General features: G+C 36.1%; 1 protein-coding gene and 1 long non-coding RNA gene across 2 annotated transcripts in view; one reads left to right on the top strand and one right to left on the bottom strand.

The window, feature by feature from the left end:
• Positions 1 to 9,426, bottom strand: part of LOC149795869 (uncharacterized) — a 36,162-nt gene extending 26,736 nt beyond the window's left edge. Inside the window, exon 1 of the long non-coding RNA XR_016422436.1 lies at positions 9,283 to 9,426. This is a non-coding gene — a long non-coding RNA (uncharacterized LOC149795869). The remainder of the gene's footprint in view (positions 1 to 9,282) is intronic.
• Positions 9,427 to 9,975: 549 nt separating this feature from the next.
• LOC149795868 (uncharacterized) overlaps positions 9,976 to 18,285 on the top strand; it is a 53,247-nt gene continuing 44,937 nt past the window's right edge. The window contains exons 1-2 of the mRNA XM_089965789.1: positions 9,976 to 10,114; positions 17,717 to 17,783. Of these exons, the coding sequence (XP_089821915.1) occupies positions 17,765 to 17,783 (19 nt within the window). The 5' untranslated portion in view covers positions 9,976 to 10,114; positions 17,717 to 17,764. The remainder of the gene's footprint in view (positions 10,115 to 17,716; positions 17,784 to 18,285) is intronic.

Below are 18,285 nucleotides of genomic sequence, written 5' to 3'. Positions count from 1 at the left end.
TCCAGTGGGAACTTTAATCAAACTGGTTTTGTTAACGATATCAGGAATACCCGATACGATATCCTGCTGTGTTTGTTTGATCGTGTTAATGTCGGTCTTTACATCAGCGAGTTTTACATCGACGACTGGAGGAGTCCCAAAGAACTTATCCACGACCTCATCAGTTTTTACGAAGTTTCTTCGAAATCTTGTAAACGCGCCCACGTGAACATCATGCTCTGCACGCAGCGTATTTAGTTTACCGTTGACGATGTCCACGTATTGTTTGTTTGACGCATCCTGGTCGGATTCGGGATTCGCTAACGCGGTTATTTTGTTGCCGCTCATGCTGAGTTCGCCTGTCATCGTGTCACCGGCTTTTTTCACACATTTATCAACACCTTTATCAATACTGTCTTTGATGCTTGCGATTGATATATTCGAGTCCTTGATCCGGCCGCCATCACTAAATGCAACGAAGTTATCCTTGGTAGCTCCAAGAACTCTGCGAATTATATCATTCCACTTAATGTTGCTCGTTCTTAGTTTTCCTTGCCTGTCTTGGAAAATAGCAACTTCATCTGGGTCAACTCCAGCTATATTCAAAAGATTATCGACTTCATCTTTGGTCGCATATTTTGAGAGATCAGCATCTGTGCTTGGTTTACCTCCTCGTGTGAAAGGTCTTCCGTAAATATCCACCATTATTCTTATTGCTGTTTTTCAAATGCTAGCATTTCTCGATGCGGTATATTCATACACTACTTTATGAGGAGGAGTTGCTGGATTTCTTGAGATTGCATCAAGAACATTTAAAACCTCCCTCCCACAAATGGGCGGATCAATTAATGTTTGTGTTGGTAACGTCGACTGCCACACTGGAACATTAGAAAATCTGCTGACATACTTGAGAAACTCAACTGGCGGTGCTAAACCGTACGAATCAAAATAGATAATTCCACGTGGATCGATCGCGTAAGCAACCCAGTGAGTTCCCGGACCATCTTTGTTGTCGAGATTGATAATGCCAGTTTCTGGATTATTCGGTCGTTGCGGTAATTGATCTCGCATAAATACGCCTCTGAAATGTTTTACACGCAATTTTTTAACAGCATCGAGTAAATCAAAATTGCTCAACGGCGTTAGAATTTTTTTGGATACCATGATGGTGGAGTTCCTGGTAGTCTTAGACCGCGTCCCTTTTTTTTCTTGTATCCTTTTCCCGTTGCCTTTTTTAGTGCCATTCCAGCTGCAGTTCCAACTGCACCGAGTGCTGCGGCTTTTGCTACGGCTGGTGCTGCCGCGGCAATCAACGCCGGTATTGCTGCGAGAAGAGGAAATATTCCACCGGTTTTAGTCATGTCCTTGATAGCTGCAGCAGAGAAATCAAGTCGGACACCGGTTTTTGCTGTTAGTGCCTTATTAAAATGTTTAAGCTGAGTATTAGTCAACGACAATTTGTTTGGACCACCAGTAATCTGATCTCGTTTTAGTGTTATTGATGTCCCGCACGTGCTTGCGTTCTTTGATTGCAATTTCTTCGTTTGACCGGAAGTCAAGGTGACATTAACATGACTGTATGACATTATATCCTAAGTTTGATTTTAATTGCGTTACATATTCTCGATTGGAGCGTCGATGACCCTCATTCGTCCGCCAACACCTTCAAGCAGCATTGCTTTATCGGAGAGTATGACAGCAATCGCTCTGTAACCACCAGCAGGAACACCTACACGAGCTCGGAAATGTAGGTCGACAACAGATTGTTTAACCAGATCAAGATGTTCCAGCGAAAAGTAATAAATCGGATATAAACTCATAAAGTCTCGCTGTGATATTTGCAGGCCAGTGTCTACATTAAGGTCGCGCCCCATAAATGACATCAGACGATGATACGCGCGTGCGACACGATGATGTTCGAAATCTATTAATATATCCTCAGATGGCTCCTGATGCCCATTTATTCTCAACGAAACTTCAGAAACTCCAAGTGTATCAAATACCATTGGATTTCTTTCCTGGCTATCTGTTCTAGCACGGTATTGAAATGCAATGAAAATATGTCGTGGTGCTGATACTCCTTGTTGCGATGATATATGCCATGTAAACAACCCACCATTATCACCCTGAATAACGTCTGTGGTTGTTGTTTTCCAGGATAGCAGTGATTTACCGCCCGTGTCCATGAAAGACAACAGTCGTTGTTCTTCGGTGATTGACGGAGACAACACTGGCATCCACAACCACAGTTTAGTTAGTATTACCTGACCAGGGGCAACAGCAGCATCTCGCCAGATAGCGTCATTATCATCAGGTTTTCGCACAAGTACAACTGTGTGTTTGGCACCGAATATGACCTTGTGGACATCTCTGCAGAATCCAAAGATGTGAGACAATGGAATCACACCTGAGAACTCTTCATCTCCACTTAACATCGATCTACGTGTTGCAAAACCCAAATTAAAATTTTCGTTCATCGATGCAACTGCGTCACCGGCATTATTCATTGTTACATTCCTGTTCTCGGGGCTGTCGGTTATATCCTTTGCAAACATCGTTGATGGTCCGGCTGATCTGGTGTAATCATCCGAGTATCTCGCCAACCCGAGAATTGTTGTGGCAACGTCGACGTTATCATGAATTGTTTCAATTTCTTTTCCATCTATCATGTAAATAGCGGATTTAAATAACGCCATGATGCCGTTGTTAACAAATCCAACTCGGTCGCCGATTCCGTAGTTAGTGTTATCATTCTTTAAAAGCCTACCTTCAACTTCGATGAAGGCCTCAGCGGGCAAGAAGTATCTACTTGTATCCTGGACCTGTAGTTCAATTCTTCCGCGTTGGTTAGGATCACGTGCTTCATAAGAATAATATTGAAAATCACGTACAGAATCATCTTTAAGTACTGGTTTGGACATATCAAACGCGTCATTGGATTTTCGTGCAAACATTATTATTAGTTGTGATGATCTAATTAAAATGTTATCGTCACCGGAAACCACTACCAGCTATCAATTTAGCAGTTACACTACCTTGCAACGCTTTGGAGGTAATTCCTGCTGTTGCGATCTCAGCTAATTTCTGATTTACGGCCTTATTTACTACGCTACTAACATTTGCCGGCATAGCTTCAGTGGATGGTAGTTTTACTGGCACCAACCTCTCGACTGGGTTTTTTTTTCGTATCAGCTGTGCTAGTCGATCCTTGATTGATTGAAATGCTTTCCCGGCAAGACTACCAACAGTGCCAATGGCTTTATCCTTGACAACATCAGCGGCTTTCATCGCGAATTGTTTTGCTAACGGTCCAGCTTTCGGAGCGATTCTTGTGACTAAATCCCTAACAACATCACCGACTCCATCTCCGTAAACAACCTCGTATACTGGTAATCGTGAGTTTACTACTCTGACACTTCTTGGTCTGCGAAAAGAATCGTGTAGTATCATTTTATTTAATTATTGTTTATCTAACTGAATTTGCTAGCAAATTTAATTATTAGTCGCTGTGGTAACCGTCTGCGAGTTCATCAATGAGCCCCCGGTAGATGCTGATATCCATGATGCCACGCTGAAATAGTCTCTGACAGATATCTGCGGCTTCATTTATAATTTCCGGAGAATTGTTTCCGGCACGTCTTCCTCCGATGAGAACTTCCAACCGTGATACATCATCGATGATATTATTAGGGCAGGCAATAAAACCGGATCCTAAACCCTCCCCTGTTGATGGTACAATTCTTGGGGATAAAATGTCTTGAGGCAAACTTTCAGAAGATGTTGTTAAGCTAATTATCGGCGACCTAGTTTGTTTGAATTTTTGGCCCCGCGGACTTCCTTCAGATGCAGCCTCGTATTCACTTAACGGAGTTAGGTCAGGATCTATTGCTCTTCGCCGTGAAGGATATTGTTGTCGTTCTGTGTGTTGCAACGGTGATTTTTCTTCTTGAGGTTGCGATGGTGGAATTTCAAGTTTACGTATAGCATCTACAAGTCTATCGTATTTTGTATCGTCCCTGCTGATTTGTTTTTTATTTTCACGTATACGATACGAATATTTGATAAAATTATCATCTGTCATAGAACCGTGTTCTGGGTTTAAAGACACATCTCTTCTAATCAATCCTAACAGTATTGTCTCAGGTAATTTCTCTTCTGGTACATTTTTAAGAAGTTCAATATAATCCGGCGTAAATCTTTTGGCGGGGTCAGTAATTCTCCCTGTTACTCGCTTACCAGCAGGTACTGACACAACAACTTCATCGGGTGGAGGCGGGGGTTTAAGTCCAGCTGAAATATCCTGTAAAATTTTCCTTTGCTCTATTAAAGCCTCTTTGGTAACAGCTGCGGATTTTTCAGTAGCTTTGGTCACGGGTTTAAATAATTCCTCCGTAGTCTCTGCAAAGCCTTCCCGTGCTTGCTGTCTTAGTTGTAATTTTTGTCTGACACTATCACGGACAGGAAGAAATTTCTGAATTGCTTCGAGACGTTCTCGAGCTAATCTAGTCGTATGTGCTTCTCCAATATTTGCCATTATTTATTTGTCAATGATTTAATTCCGCTAACATAAAAATGTTTTTCCTTGGAAACTCATTTCCCAGAGCAGCAGAGGGGATGGACCCGACCCATGGATTTTTCAATAACGACCCCGCCACGGAAACTGTTTCAGATTTATTGAAGTAACCCAAGTTGTCAGTGCAAACTCAACGAGTTTGTCCCTGGAAACTCTTCGAGTTTTCGGGGGACATTTTTTTTGTCCTGTATTCTGAATAGAAGGGTTTATTTCGTCGAAATAAGCCCTCTATCGAGGAATAGTTTCCTGGAGGGGTTTATTGTGCAAAAAGTTTCGGTCTGTACAGCCCCTCTGCTGCTTCCTTTCCCTCAGATATACGTGTAATGGCTTTTCTCTGGTGTATAGTTATACATTCGATGTTAAACTTACAAAGTATCCTTTTGAAGTCAATTGCTTCCATCATTTTCAGCCCACGTACACCGCACCGCTGTCACACGCTATTGGTTAGTTGGCATTACATACTAAGGGAGACATCTCATGAAATCCAATAGGTGTCACTAGAAAAAGCTCTTAAATATATGTATTATCCGCCAAGATGTAGAGAGGGTTAATGCATCGTAACCTAGGTTAGCGAAGATGAGGTTCACCATCAGAAAGTACAGACGAAACCTGTGTGTTATGTGATCTAACTCTTCACTGCAGGAAGACTCTTTCCATATTTTGCGATTTTACGTTTTGATGAAAGCTTGGTAAGTATTTAATTTCAAATATGAAAACAAACATTTGAAGCAGCATATGTCCCACTGATCTACCGTACCTGCATGATCACAAAAAACTAAATTTAATTTCAAAGGATATATAAAATTTGTTGTGGTAATTGACAGCTGTCCAAAACTGGTTTTGACCTAACTCAAAATATTTGTCAATGTAATCATTTTCTGAAAAAATAAATTGCCTAAGGAGATTTCGAAAGCTGCTTTTCGCATTTTTACAACGGACGAAAAAGATAGCTTTTCCTTTCCGGAAGAAACATTCCCTACTTTTAATCATGATATATACAGTGCTTGTAAAATTCTAGTAGATTTGAATTTTGAAGCGGGAATGTTGCTTCTGCTTGCTATAGTATGAACTATTTTATAATGCAATAAACAAATTTGCTTATTGGTTATTTGATGAAACGTCTCTTAGCGCTCTATAAATATATAAAATAACATCCATTGCATGTGCACTGTATCATAAATAATGCTTCATATGTAAAAAGAGGTGAACGCTTAAGTTTCCAGAGTTTTACAAAACACGTTTTCAGAATAGATTTTTAAGAGTGATTCTAACATGTTAATCTCCGAGGTTGTTCGAAAACTGTTTGGGAGATAATTGAATAATTAAGCTTCTTTAACTTTAAATCATCATGATATTGGACTATGACGAATATGCTCAAAATCAGTACATATTGATCAGGGGAATTTGCCTCTAACTGGCTTAATGTCTCGACAATTAGCGACTTTATTTCTAATCATATGGTCTTTTTCAACAATTGAGGAGTATTATGTCATCAAGATATAAAATGTATTTAATCATGCGTACGATCAATGTATATCAATCTTGGGATCATGCACATGATTGGATGAGATTCACACCACTTGAAAGACTGAATTTCTTATTGATTACAACTAAACTTAGTAAATAGTCTAACATCGTTGAAATATGGATGAGTTTTGTCATGAACTTGAATAATATATACGCATGAGGTGATCTTGTACCCGATTCATTGAACTTTTCATCAACTATCGTTATCACATTTTTGGGGGTATTAGTTTGATCAAACTTGGCTAATAGGTCTATGCCATGAAAATATTGGTTGAGCATAAGCATCATTGAAATTCGATCATTATTAAATAAATGATCTTGCAACTGACCGACTGAGATTGCCAACACCATAGCAATAAGATTTCAGATCAATCTTCTTATCACATTTGTTGGACCGCTCCGGTTGCCTGATGGTAAGAGCATCCGTTTCGGATGTGGGAGGTCGTGGGTTCGATCCCCGACCGAGTCATACCAAAGACTTACAAAAATGATACTTACAGCTGCCTCGCTTGGCGCTAAGCGTTAAGAGCCTAGTACTAGGACTGGTCGGCCTGGTGTCAGGATAATGTGACTGGGTGGGACATCATGCTACATGTCTGCGACATGGTGCCCCAGTGCTAGGCATCGCTATACACTGCATACATTGTAGCGATATGACTGAAACAAAATCAACGTTAAAATCCCAAATTACACACACACATTCACACACACTCAGATGTGTTGAAATAGTATTGAGATGTTGGAAGAAGATCTGATCATTTAGAAGATCTACGCATATTAATTAAAGTAATCATGGTTTGATTGGCTAACTGTTAAACATAGCTTGTTACCACCAAGGTCACTGAATTATAATTGGAGTTTGTTCAACCTTAGAAAATAAGCTTTTATTGTAACAGACAAGGCGTTTAACTAGTCCTTACTATCGAGTTAATCAAACAACACCTACGTGAGGCTGGCTTCAGGTAATTGTTTCCCCTAATTCTAATGACCTCAAGACACAAGTAATGACCAATTGAAAAATTATTAAACAAATACCCCCACTGATGTTTCTCTGATCAAATAACAACCACACATTCAGGAGACCCTAATTTCAAACTTTCATGGTTTCTCTTGCTTTGTGTTATTTATTAGTTCACTTTTCTAAGCCGCAGATTGGTATTTTAATCCATGTACAGCAAAACAAGATCCAAACAACTTGTACACAAAATTAGTTCTTTCTCAAATGGCCAAACATTTATACACAAAAATGTCGAAAAATCAATGTGTTAACAGAGGATTCGTTTTACAAAACTAATCCATGGCAACTTAAAGTCTCATAATAATTTCGACATGATATCATCCCTGGCATTCAACCAATCAAAACCGCTATCTTGACTCCTTCGGGTAGGTGATTGACTATTGACTCATCTTTTATCTTTTCAGACCAGCGTGTTTTATAGCGAAGAAAACCCTTCTAGCCAGTTATTTCTGTTTTCCAAGATTCATTTTGAGAAATTCTTTGATAACGAAATTATACAATTATAAGCCAAGGTGAAGGATAAAATATGACTAGATCACATCTTTTCCACTATAGGAACCGGGCGTCAAACCTGTTGAAGCGCGTGAGTCGAAATTATCATTTTGACGTCTGCTCTTAGTCAATAGCTAATTTATCGGTTTGAGAAATATCTTCCAAAAACTGACTCCCTAAAATAAAATACCAGTCATTATAATCTAAAAAGATAAAGATGGAACGAAAATACAAATTGCACATACCATAGTTGTGTAACAGTGTTATCATTGAGGTAGACATGTTCTATAACGGGTGAGATCTGCGCTTGTTAACGACATACTTTGTATGTGATTGGTTGATATTGGTCCCTCTGGCGATATATGAACTCTCGTCCAATGTCTTATCACATTTTTATGTCAATGGGATTGATCAAGATGACTTCCATTACGAGAAAGAGATTATACACATTAATATTGAACTCATCGTTTGATAAGTACCATTACGAGAAAGAGATTATACACATTAATATTGAACTCATCGTTTGATAAGTACCATTACGAGAAAGAGATTATACACATTAATATTGAACTCATCGTTTGATAAGTACCATTACGAGAAAGAGATTATACACATTAATATTGAACTCATCGTTTGATAAGTACCATTACGAGAAAGAGATTATACACATTAATATTGAACTCTTCGTTTGATAAGTACCATTACCAGAAAGAGATTATACACATTAATATTGAACTCATCGTTTGATAAGTACCATTACGAGAAAGAGATTATACACATTAATATTGAACTCATCGTTTGATAAGTACCATTACGAGAAAGAGATTATACACATTAATATTGAACTCATCGTTTGATAAGTACCATTACGAGAAAGAGATTATACACATTAATATTGAACTCATCGTTTGATAAGTACCATTACGAGAAAGAGATTATACACATTAAGATTGAACTCATCGTTTGATAAGTACCATTACGAGAAAGAGATTATACACATTAAGATTGAACTCATCGTTTGATAAGTACCATTACGAGAAAGAGATTATACACATTAAGATTGAACTCATCGTTTGATAAGTACCATTACGAGAAAGAGATTATACACATTAATATTGAACTCATCGTTTGATAAGTACCATTACGAGAAAGAGATTATACACATTAATATTGAACTCATCGTTTGATAAGTACCATTACGAGAAAGAGATTATACACATTAATATTGAACTCTTCGTTTGATAAGTATTTTATAATATACTCCAATAAAATAGGTTAAATTAAAATGATATAACATATCGGATATTATTTAAATGGTCTGAGTTCTTATTGTACAATATAAAACGGATTAGTGAAATGGTCAACCTTTAAGTTATGTAAGCCATGTGAGCGACGTCGGATCTAATTTTTCCCTTGGTTTCATGTTAGGCTTACCGTTTCTACGTTTGACTAGGTCTGTACAGACGCACGCGATATCAATAGAAGATATATTATTTCATTTCTGTATGCCTTATTATATCAAGTTGGATATTTTTTCAATTGCTACTTTTGTTATCGCTTTTAAACTAGGCAGGTAAATCAGTCCCACACCTGTGATGATATTGACTGGCGTATATGGGTATGGTATCGCCTATTTAATAAAACCTGCTAAAATTTACAGGCAAGCATGTCGGTGTACATTTTATACACTTACCGGTATTTCTTGCCCCTGTTGAGCTCCCGTTGGCTGGAGGGTTCTTTTGGCGATATATACATGTTTCCGGATCAAATCCTATGTTTGGCGACTTGTAAATCCAAGTGGAATAGTACAACCGTCTATCCAGTTGCATTTTGAATTTCTCGCTAGATATGGCTATTACCAAAAACCAGAAAGCGTCTGAATTGTACGTATGTGTTCCGGAAAAAATGTGCATGAGGTAAAATTGCACATTTTAATAAGCAGGTGACGTCAGAACCATATTTCGTCCCTCAGAATAAAACATATATGGGGATGGGTGATTTATTGGACTACGTTTAAACACGGAAAAACATTACACGCTCCATGTTCACAGTTCTATAATGCATCTACATGATTTTACGATGATCTGCATTTAGACCAACAATTTGTTCGCCTTTTTGTTTTCTGACATCCGCCAGAATCAAAAGGTAGAGAAGGACTTCTCGGTCCAGTGTTTCTATATTTATCGTTAATATTTTTTTAGCTCTTCCTAGTTGAGGTAATGTTTGTTGAATCACCTGACAAGGATTCTACTTTCGTTTTCCTGTGTAAGCGAGGTTAAAATTTGACGAAGTTGTTCGCGGCCAGTATATTTTTATAGCTTCATGGAATTACTGGATGGAGTGAAGAAAGACTGTGATATTCAGAATTAAGATCGGGTCTCAACCAATCAGGTTATGTAGACTGACCTTTGTACCCAGATGTATATTAGCAGTATCTTTCTGAATCGACCAACTCTGTTCAGCTCCTGTTGACTTCTTTTGCGACCTGCTAACTCTACAGAACCAGATACCCAACAACACAAGAGGTATCAAATGTTTTATCTTTAGTAGCATTGATGTTGTGTATTTCTAATTCAACACTAGTATATTTTCAGAATATCAAAGAGACATTCGACATTTTATTCCAAATGATATACATTGTTCTTACAAAACATAGAGTAGTCTCACATAACACTTCCTTTCTTCCTCATATATTTCATGTTCACGGTAAGTTACACTCAAGCAGGAAGAATTACATGGGGTTTCCAAGCATAAACATTATCCTTCATTGCCAAGTTTGTGCAGGATATTATAGAAGTGTATATTCTCACGCCAAATAACTTCCTTACGGAAACCGTAGTACTCCGGATAAACCCACTAGTATTACAGACAACGCAGATACAACACGGTGGCGGTTTACGTTGTTTGTGCAATGGTTTTCAAACTTTTTGAGTATGAGGAGCCAATCTTAACTTCAAAAACTGTGGCGGACTGTCAGGCCTCATTAACTGAGAGAATATGTGACAAAATACTATTTTGAACTCAGTAACCGTTGTAAATAAATTCACAAGTTATTCATCACAACAACAAACAACATTTGAAAAATAGTAGTATATGAGCGAGATGCATTATATAGTTGGAATAACCTTGCGTCCCCCCCCCCCCGGGAGTGTGTGTCCTCTGTTGACATAGTGGAAATCTCTGTGCTAGAGTATTCGAACTCAATCTGTTTTGTTGCTGTTTCAAACAGTGTATTAATTCTGTATTATTCAACAAAGAATCAGAGTGTTATTTATTCGCTTCTTATATACCCCCAGCTCCTCCACCCCATCAACTATTTTGTTTTATTACAACCATCAGTCAAATCCTTGCTGAATTAAATGACAATATCTTAGAACCTGTTGCATCAGCTGCAAGCCTTTGGTTTGTGATTTATCTGGATATCAGCAAGCGGTTTTGACTATATCACATCGTCCAAAGACTTGCTGAAATGCAATTTTTTCATCAACGCATTTGTCACTTTGCAGTAGTTCTGTCATGACCAATATTTCAGAAAAAAATAATTGTATTTAATAAATCTATATTATGTGTATTATTTTCATAATGATTGTATTTATAAGGGTATTTTAGTTAATGATATTACCAATGCTAATCTCCTACGATCGTAATATGCACTTTAAAGATAATTCATGCATAGTGTTTCATTCGTAAAGTTCCAAGGTTGAAACAACCAATAGTTCAGATAATCATCACGTGATGAAAGGAGGACAGAAGTCTTTATGAATTTATGAATGGTGGTTGTGGTTCTTTGTAGAAAAGGCTCCTGATCAATTTCCAGATTAGCTAGACTAATCCACGTGACCCTCATTAATTGTAACGAGTATTTAGAATGCATCGATGAGTCACCGAGGGCATTGTATTGCATTATCACAAATGCATGTTTGCTTTGCATATAATTATTACTCGGAAATAGAATTCTTCGTAGTTCTATTGGTCTTGGAAGAATTATATGAGAAGATTGATTCATTTATTTAATATGATCATGCGTTGATGTTATAGTGCTCTATCATTTATTTAAAGATATTTGGATATCTAATAGCTGTACTGGAATTATCGTGAATTTATTTAAAGACATTTTGGGATTAAATCAGTGATTTCTTCTGTACTGTTGGCAGACCAGTACAGTAGTGACATCATTTGGAATACCTTTATAACTTATTTGGATTACTCTGAAATATTGGCTTGATAGAACATTCGGGATTTATGAATCCATTCAACATTCGGTAAGTTATTTGCAATTTTTCACTTTGTATTTTTGGGAAATAAATTTATATCTTAATTATACAAAACTTGTTGGTTTTGCTCTTTCTTGTTACACACTTTAAATCACTGGAGAAGTAGTAGAAGAAATTGGTTGCTTATTCGTGATTTTAATTTCCTTTGAAATTTTCAGATTTGAATTGATTTGAACATTTCAGTTTTGAATTGATTTGAACATTTTCCAAATTTGAATGGTTCGAGACTCTAATAATTCCGAGAGATTGGAATCATTTTTTGAAATTTAAATTTCACTTTCTCTTGAAATTTTCTTAGTCTCTTTTATCTTAGTTTCACATATTTTGGAAATTTATAGAGAGACAACCAAGCTTTTACAGAATATCTGAACTCGGGAACTTTGATATGTATTCTACCCAGGATGGGTTTGAGTCCTTTAAAAGGACGAGTTATGGTACTTGAACTTATCAAGCATTATGATCTTTCTGAAGCAAAAGGTTCTTTAACGAAACTTGAAATCGAGAATATTTTGATAGATTATTTGGTGTACGGGGGTACTCTTGATGAAAGTGTTTTGAATTTGCAAAATCATTGTCTCCATCTTGTTCGGACAGGAAATTAAGGGAACTGCAGGTTAAGAAACCAGATGGAAGTTGAGTTAAGAAAGCTTCAATTTCAGCGGGTCATAATGTAAATGCAAAAGGATGAAAAAGCAATGCAAATGAAAATGAAAATGCAAAGAGAAGAGAGAGAGAGAGAGAGAGAGAGGTGCAGGTGTAACAGTAAGTAAGGGGAATGCAGATGCAAAAAGACGAGTGGGAAATACAAATTAAATTAAAAGAATTAGAACTGGTAAGTGAAGCACAATCTTCTCTTAAATATACAAGTTCAGGTTTTGATGCTGTCAAACATATTAGGCTGGTATACACTTTTAGAGAAAAGAAAGTAGATAAATATTTTTTAAGTGAGAAAATTGCTGAGAGTATGACTTGCTAGTAATGTTTATACCTTACTGGCAGAGCCAGAAAATAGCGATTTGAAACAGATTCTAAGAGGATATGAACACTTGTTTCTAGATATTGAAATACGAACAAATAAAGAAAAAAATTATTATGACGTAGACATTATAGATACTACATCTCTTAAATAAAATCCCTTCAGAGTGAATCCTCTCAAATAAAACTGTTTGAAGAATGAAGTTCACTATTTACTGAAGAACAACTTCACAAACAAGTTCACCGTGCGTTCTAGCGCCAAAACCACATACAACTTTCCGTTGCTGTACTGACTACAGAAAAGCAGTGTCACCAAGTCAGATTCGTTTCCAATACAACGAATTGATGACTCTGCATTGACAGAATTGGAAAAGCAGGATACGTCACCAAGTTTGACATCTTAAAGGGATTCTGGCAAATTTCACTTATGAAAGAACGAAAGAAATTTCCTCTTTCATGACTCCAAATGGATATTACCAATATAAGTTATGCCGTTTGGGATGAAAGGTTCCCCCAGAACATTCCAATGCTTGATGAATATGATAACATTCGGTATAGGAAATTGTGACACTTACATCAATGACGTTATAATCTACAACGAAACCTTGAAAGACCGCTTTGAAATCAACCGGAAGTTTTATGGTCGAGTCAGTGAAGCAAATTTGACAAATCAATTTATGTTAAAATGACTTTTGCCGTATTTGTGTTATCTTTTTACCTTATTTTAGGACATGTTAGACACGGTCTAATAAAACCTACATAATTTAAGCTTCCTATTAAGTTCCGAGTTCCTATCAGTAAAAAGCTACTGATGCGATTTTGGGGTAAGGCTGGATATTATCAGAAATTTGCTCTAATTTTCCAAAATTGCTGTGCTCTTGACCAATCGGTTAAGTAAGAATACCAAGTTTCATTGGCCTGAAAATGTCAGGCAGCATTTGATAAGTTAAAGGCCATACACAAGATTGTTCCAATTGTTTCAGCTCCAGAATCAATAGATCAATAAATCATTTAAAATACCTGTAGATGCAAGTGATGTAGGGGTTGGTGTGATATTGATACATGAAAAACAACAATGATGTTGATCATTCAGTGTGCCATTTTTCTAAAAAATGTTGAACAAGCACCATAGACATTCTTCCATGATTGAGAAGTATTCCTATATGATTATTGTGTTCAGTGGTGACAAACCTCTTAGTTGCATTTATAAAATGTAAAACTTAAAACAAGAATCAAAGTTTAGACACATCATGGGAGAAGAGAAGTATTATGTTGTATTATTCTGTATACATTTATCATTCATATTCCTGTGCAACATTAATTATATTTATATTTGATAAATACGTGAAAGAAAGTTTATGAATAATCTTTCTTTTTTCTTTATCAGAGGTGTTATGTATATCTATATTATGTGTATTATTTTCATAATAAAGTCCTTGTAAAGGTCATTTAAATAATGATATTTTAATGCTAATAGCCTGCACTTTAAAGACAAGTCATACATCATGTGTACATTGTTTCATTTGTGAAGTTCCAAGGTTGAGATGAATTATAGTTCAGAAAAAATTCACGTGGTTGTGGGTTCTTAAAAAAGCTCCTTACCGATTTCCTGATTCGCTAGAGTAATCCACATGACCCTTGTTTGTAAAAATATATATATTTCAAATACATCTATGAATCATTCAAAGCCTTGTATAGGATTCTTGCAGTTGCGTGTTAGCTTTGCATATTATATACTTAACACATCTAATTAGACATTCTTAGTAATACTATTGTTCTTGGAAGAGTTATTTGATGGGATTGATTCATTTATTTAATTTAATCATTCGTTGGAGTTGCAGTGCTCTAACATTCATTCAAAGACATTTGGATATAAAATACCTGTATAGTAATAACCATCAATTCATTTCAAGACAATTTAGGATTATATCAGTGATTACTTCTGTCCTGCTGACACATCAGAACAGTGGTGTCATCACTCAGAATACCTTTGGAACTCACTTGGGTTTTTCAGTAATATTGGAATTTATAGAATATTTTGTATTTTAGGAATTCATTTACAATGAAGTAAGTTATTTTTAATTCTTTCCTTTTACATTTGAGACAAATAATTATACCAAATTTGTTGCTTTTTGTTCTTTTCTTGTTATGTAGTTTAAAACCCTAGAATCATGACATTTGACACAGAATTACTCTTTGTCCCTAGTGTTATTTTATTGTTACTGTTCCAGTAAGATTATCAGTTCCTTGAGGTATATTTGGCATTGTGATTGAAATTTAATGCTTTCCTACATATCAGACTGGATGTTTAACTTCCTGATTTGCAAAGTATGTATACAGTAATTCACAAATTTGGACTCCCATTTGAGCTTTACTTCTTGTGCAATAATAATTATTGTTATAGAGAGAAATTTGTTGTGGACTCTGGAAAGGTATGGGGTATACTTTACAGTAGCTTGCAGGTAATTAAATGATTATTTCCATAGCAACCAAATGCAGAATAGAATGTGTAAAAATCATGAGAAAATTGCACCAAATATAGACACAAAAGGTGTTTTGTTTTCAGTGAAGTGTTGCAATTGAAGACTTAAAATCAGTTTTGGCTATATATTCTGTGCTTGTATTTTCTTCAATGTACTTGCATGGTTTTAAATGTTTCAAATATGAAAGAATGTTTTAGTCTAACATTTAATTTGTTGAAATTTATGCCAGAAAGTTTGGTTACTATGGTAATGAAAATGCAGCAATAATATTAAGATATTATAGATGATTTTATACCATATCTCCCTAATATGAACACCTGTGTTCATCTTTAAAAATAAATTGAAAGAAAGCTGAAGAATGACAAACAATTCATAAAATCCCTGAATATAAAAGTAGCATGACCATTTATATGCATATAGATACATATGCATGTATGTGGGTACTGTAACATTGTGATCCAGACACAAACAATACCACAATGACCACTGATGATGGAACAAGCTTTTATATCCCAGATTAGAATTTTCTCAAGAAAAGCAGAGAAGACCTGCTTTCAAATGTATTGCAAGATTGTCCTGTTTTTGAAAACTTAAGATAAGTGAGAATTACTATAATCATAAAGGCCCAGGGAGGAATATATTTGTTTATGGATCTATATGCATTATTAGATATGTTTTCAGTTAAATTTTTCTTTACACTATTTTAAAATTGAAATTATCATTAATGGTAATGACATATGACTAGAAGGTAAATGACTTTAAGGAACTTTTAATGGAAGACATTTAAAAACCTGAGGGTTGGTTTTATGTGTGCACTGTATTTAATTATTAACTACATCGTTAGTAGCACATCTGATATAGTGTTTTTGACAATAGTGAGACTTAATCAGGTCAAAGCAGATGTTGCAGACGTTCCCATGTTTAAGAAAGTATTTCACCCAACTGACAAAATTTCTTTCCTTTATTCAACTTCCAATTTTTTGTCCAGTTGTGCAAGTAAGTGGGAAAGAATCTGTTGATATTTACTCTAGGTATCTTGTGTTGCTATCAAGGCCTGAAAGTATTTACTCTAGGTATCCTGTGCTAGGCCTGAAAGTATTTACTCTAGGTATCCTGTGTTGCTATCAAGGCCTGAAAGTATTTACTCTAGGTATCTTGTGTTGCTATCAAGGTCTGAAAGTATTTACTCTAGGTATCCTGTGTTAGGCCTGAAAGTATTTACTCTAGGTATCCTGTGTTGCTATCAAAGCCTGAAAGTATTTACTCTAGGTATCTTGTGTTGCTATCAAGGCCTGAAGGTATTTACTCTAGGTATCTTGTGTTGCTATCAAGGCCTAAAAGTATTTACTCTAGGTATCCTGTGCTGCTACCAAGGCCTGAAAGTATTTACTCTAGGTATCCTGTGCTGTTATCAAGTCCTGAAAGTATTTACTCTAGGTATCCTGTGCTGCTATCAAGGCCTGAAAGATGAACTCAAGAGGCATTATGCCATGTTTGCATGAGAATGCAATGTAATTGAATAATATTGGTAAATACATCAATAAATTACATCATGCTTGGACAAGAATGGTATGTAATTGAATAATATGAGTAGGTACATTAGTATATACACATAAGTGTGTGTGTGTATGTGTGATTTGGATTTTTTACATAGCTTATGTAGTCATATCGCAATGATGTCTGCAGTGTGGAAGTTTATGGTGATGCCTAGCACTGGGGCATAATGCCACAGACATGTAGAATCATGTCCCACCAAGTCGCATTATCCTGATAACAGGCCAACCAGCCCTAACACTAACCGCATAATTATATGAATGCCAAGTGAGACAGCTGCTAGTTCCATTTTTATAAGACCTTGGTATGACTTGACTGGGGCTCAAACTCATGACCTCCCACATCTGAGGTGGATGCTCTAACCACTTATGCCACCAGGGTGGTTTACTATGTGTACTTTACAATCAAATACAAAATATCAAAGTTTCACCACCAGGTTTTCATATACATGTACATCTAAGCAGGAATAGAACATTTCAATAATTTTCGTGTGTAATTTTCAGTTTATTTAAGGTTACAAAATGGTTAAGTAGGCTTGATATGTATTTCTCGAACTCCCTTTTGGTCAGATTTGATGATGTTAACTATCTTTTGGATTTGAATGCACATCAGAACCTGCACATGTAAGCTTTGTTATAGTGTATAATGTCACCTTTACAACAATACCTAATTAAGGGACTCCCAAAATAGTTATAATCTATCTTAATACTGTTATTATAGACAATGAGAACAGTATCAACATGTATGTATTTTATAACAGACAATGATAACAGTATCAACATGTATGTATTTTATAAGCATAATTCTATGCTTGCTGTTTCATATCAGCTTTATTTTACAGATTCCAGTTGGAACTAAAATATAGAGAATTGAGGTAAAAGATCCTAGCATGGATGAAGAGGGGGAAGGTAAGAGATAAAGTTATTGACAGAAAATAAAATGCCTAAATTAGTGTAGGGGATTTCTTGATAAGAAAATGATATTCAGATTTAATACATGATTATGGTAACTACAACTTTTACACAGGTATTAACTTCATATTATCAGGTATGTAGCATGATGTCCCACCCAGTCACATTATTCTGACACCAGGCTTACACTAACCTCTTAATGCTGAGCACCATGCGAGGCAGCTATTAGTAAAATTTTTATAAGTCTTTGGTATAACTTGGCCAGGGATTGAACTCACGACCTCCCATATCAGAGGCGGACACTCTAACCACTAGGCCACCGGAGCAGTCACCAAGTTTTGGAATAAACCAATTGATTTCATAGACTTCCAGCAAATTGTGCAGAATTAAAATCTAGATTAACTCTTGTCCACACAAGAACTAAGAATAATTGTATGACTCACAATTATAATGACATATGTATTTTAATCATGTAACTCAGTCATTGTTATTTAATTGG

Source organism: Sinohyriopsis cumingii, chromosome 7 (genome assembly GCF_028554795.1).
Source record: "Sinohyriopsis cumingii isolate HCF-2022 chromosome 7, ASM2855479v2, whole genome shotgun sequence".
NCBI lineage: Eukaryota > Metazoa > Mollusca > Bivalvia > Unionida > Unionidae > Sinohyriopsis > Sinohyriopsis cumingii.
The sequence above is the reverse complement of the archived record's forward strand: the minus strand, read 5'-3'. Positions and strand labels throughout refer to the sequence as shown.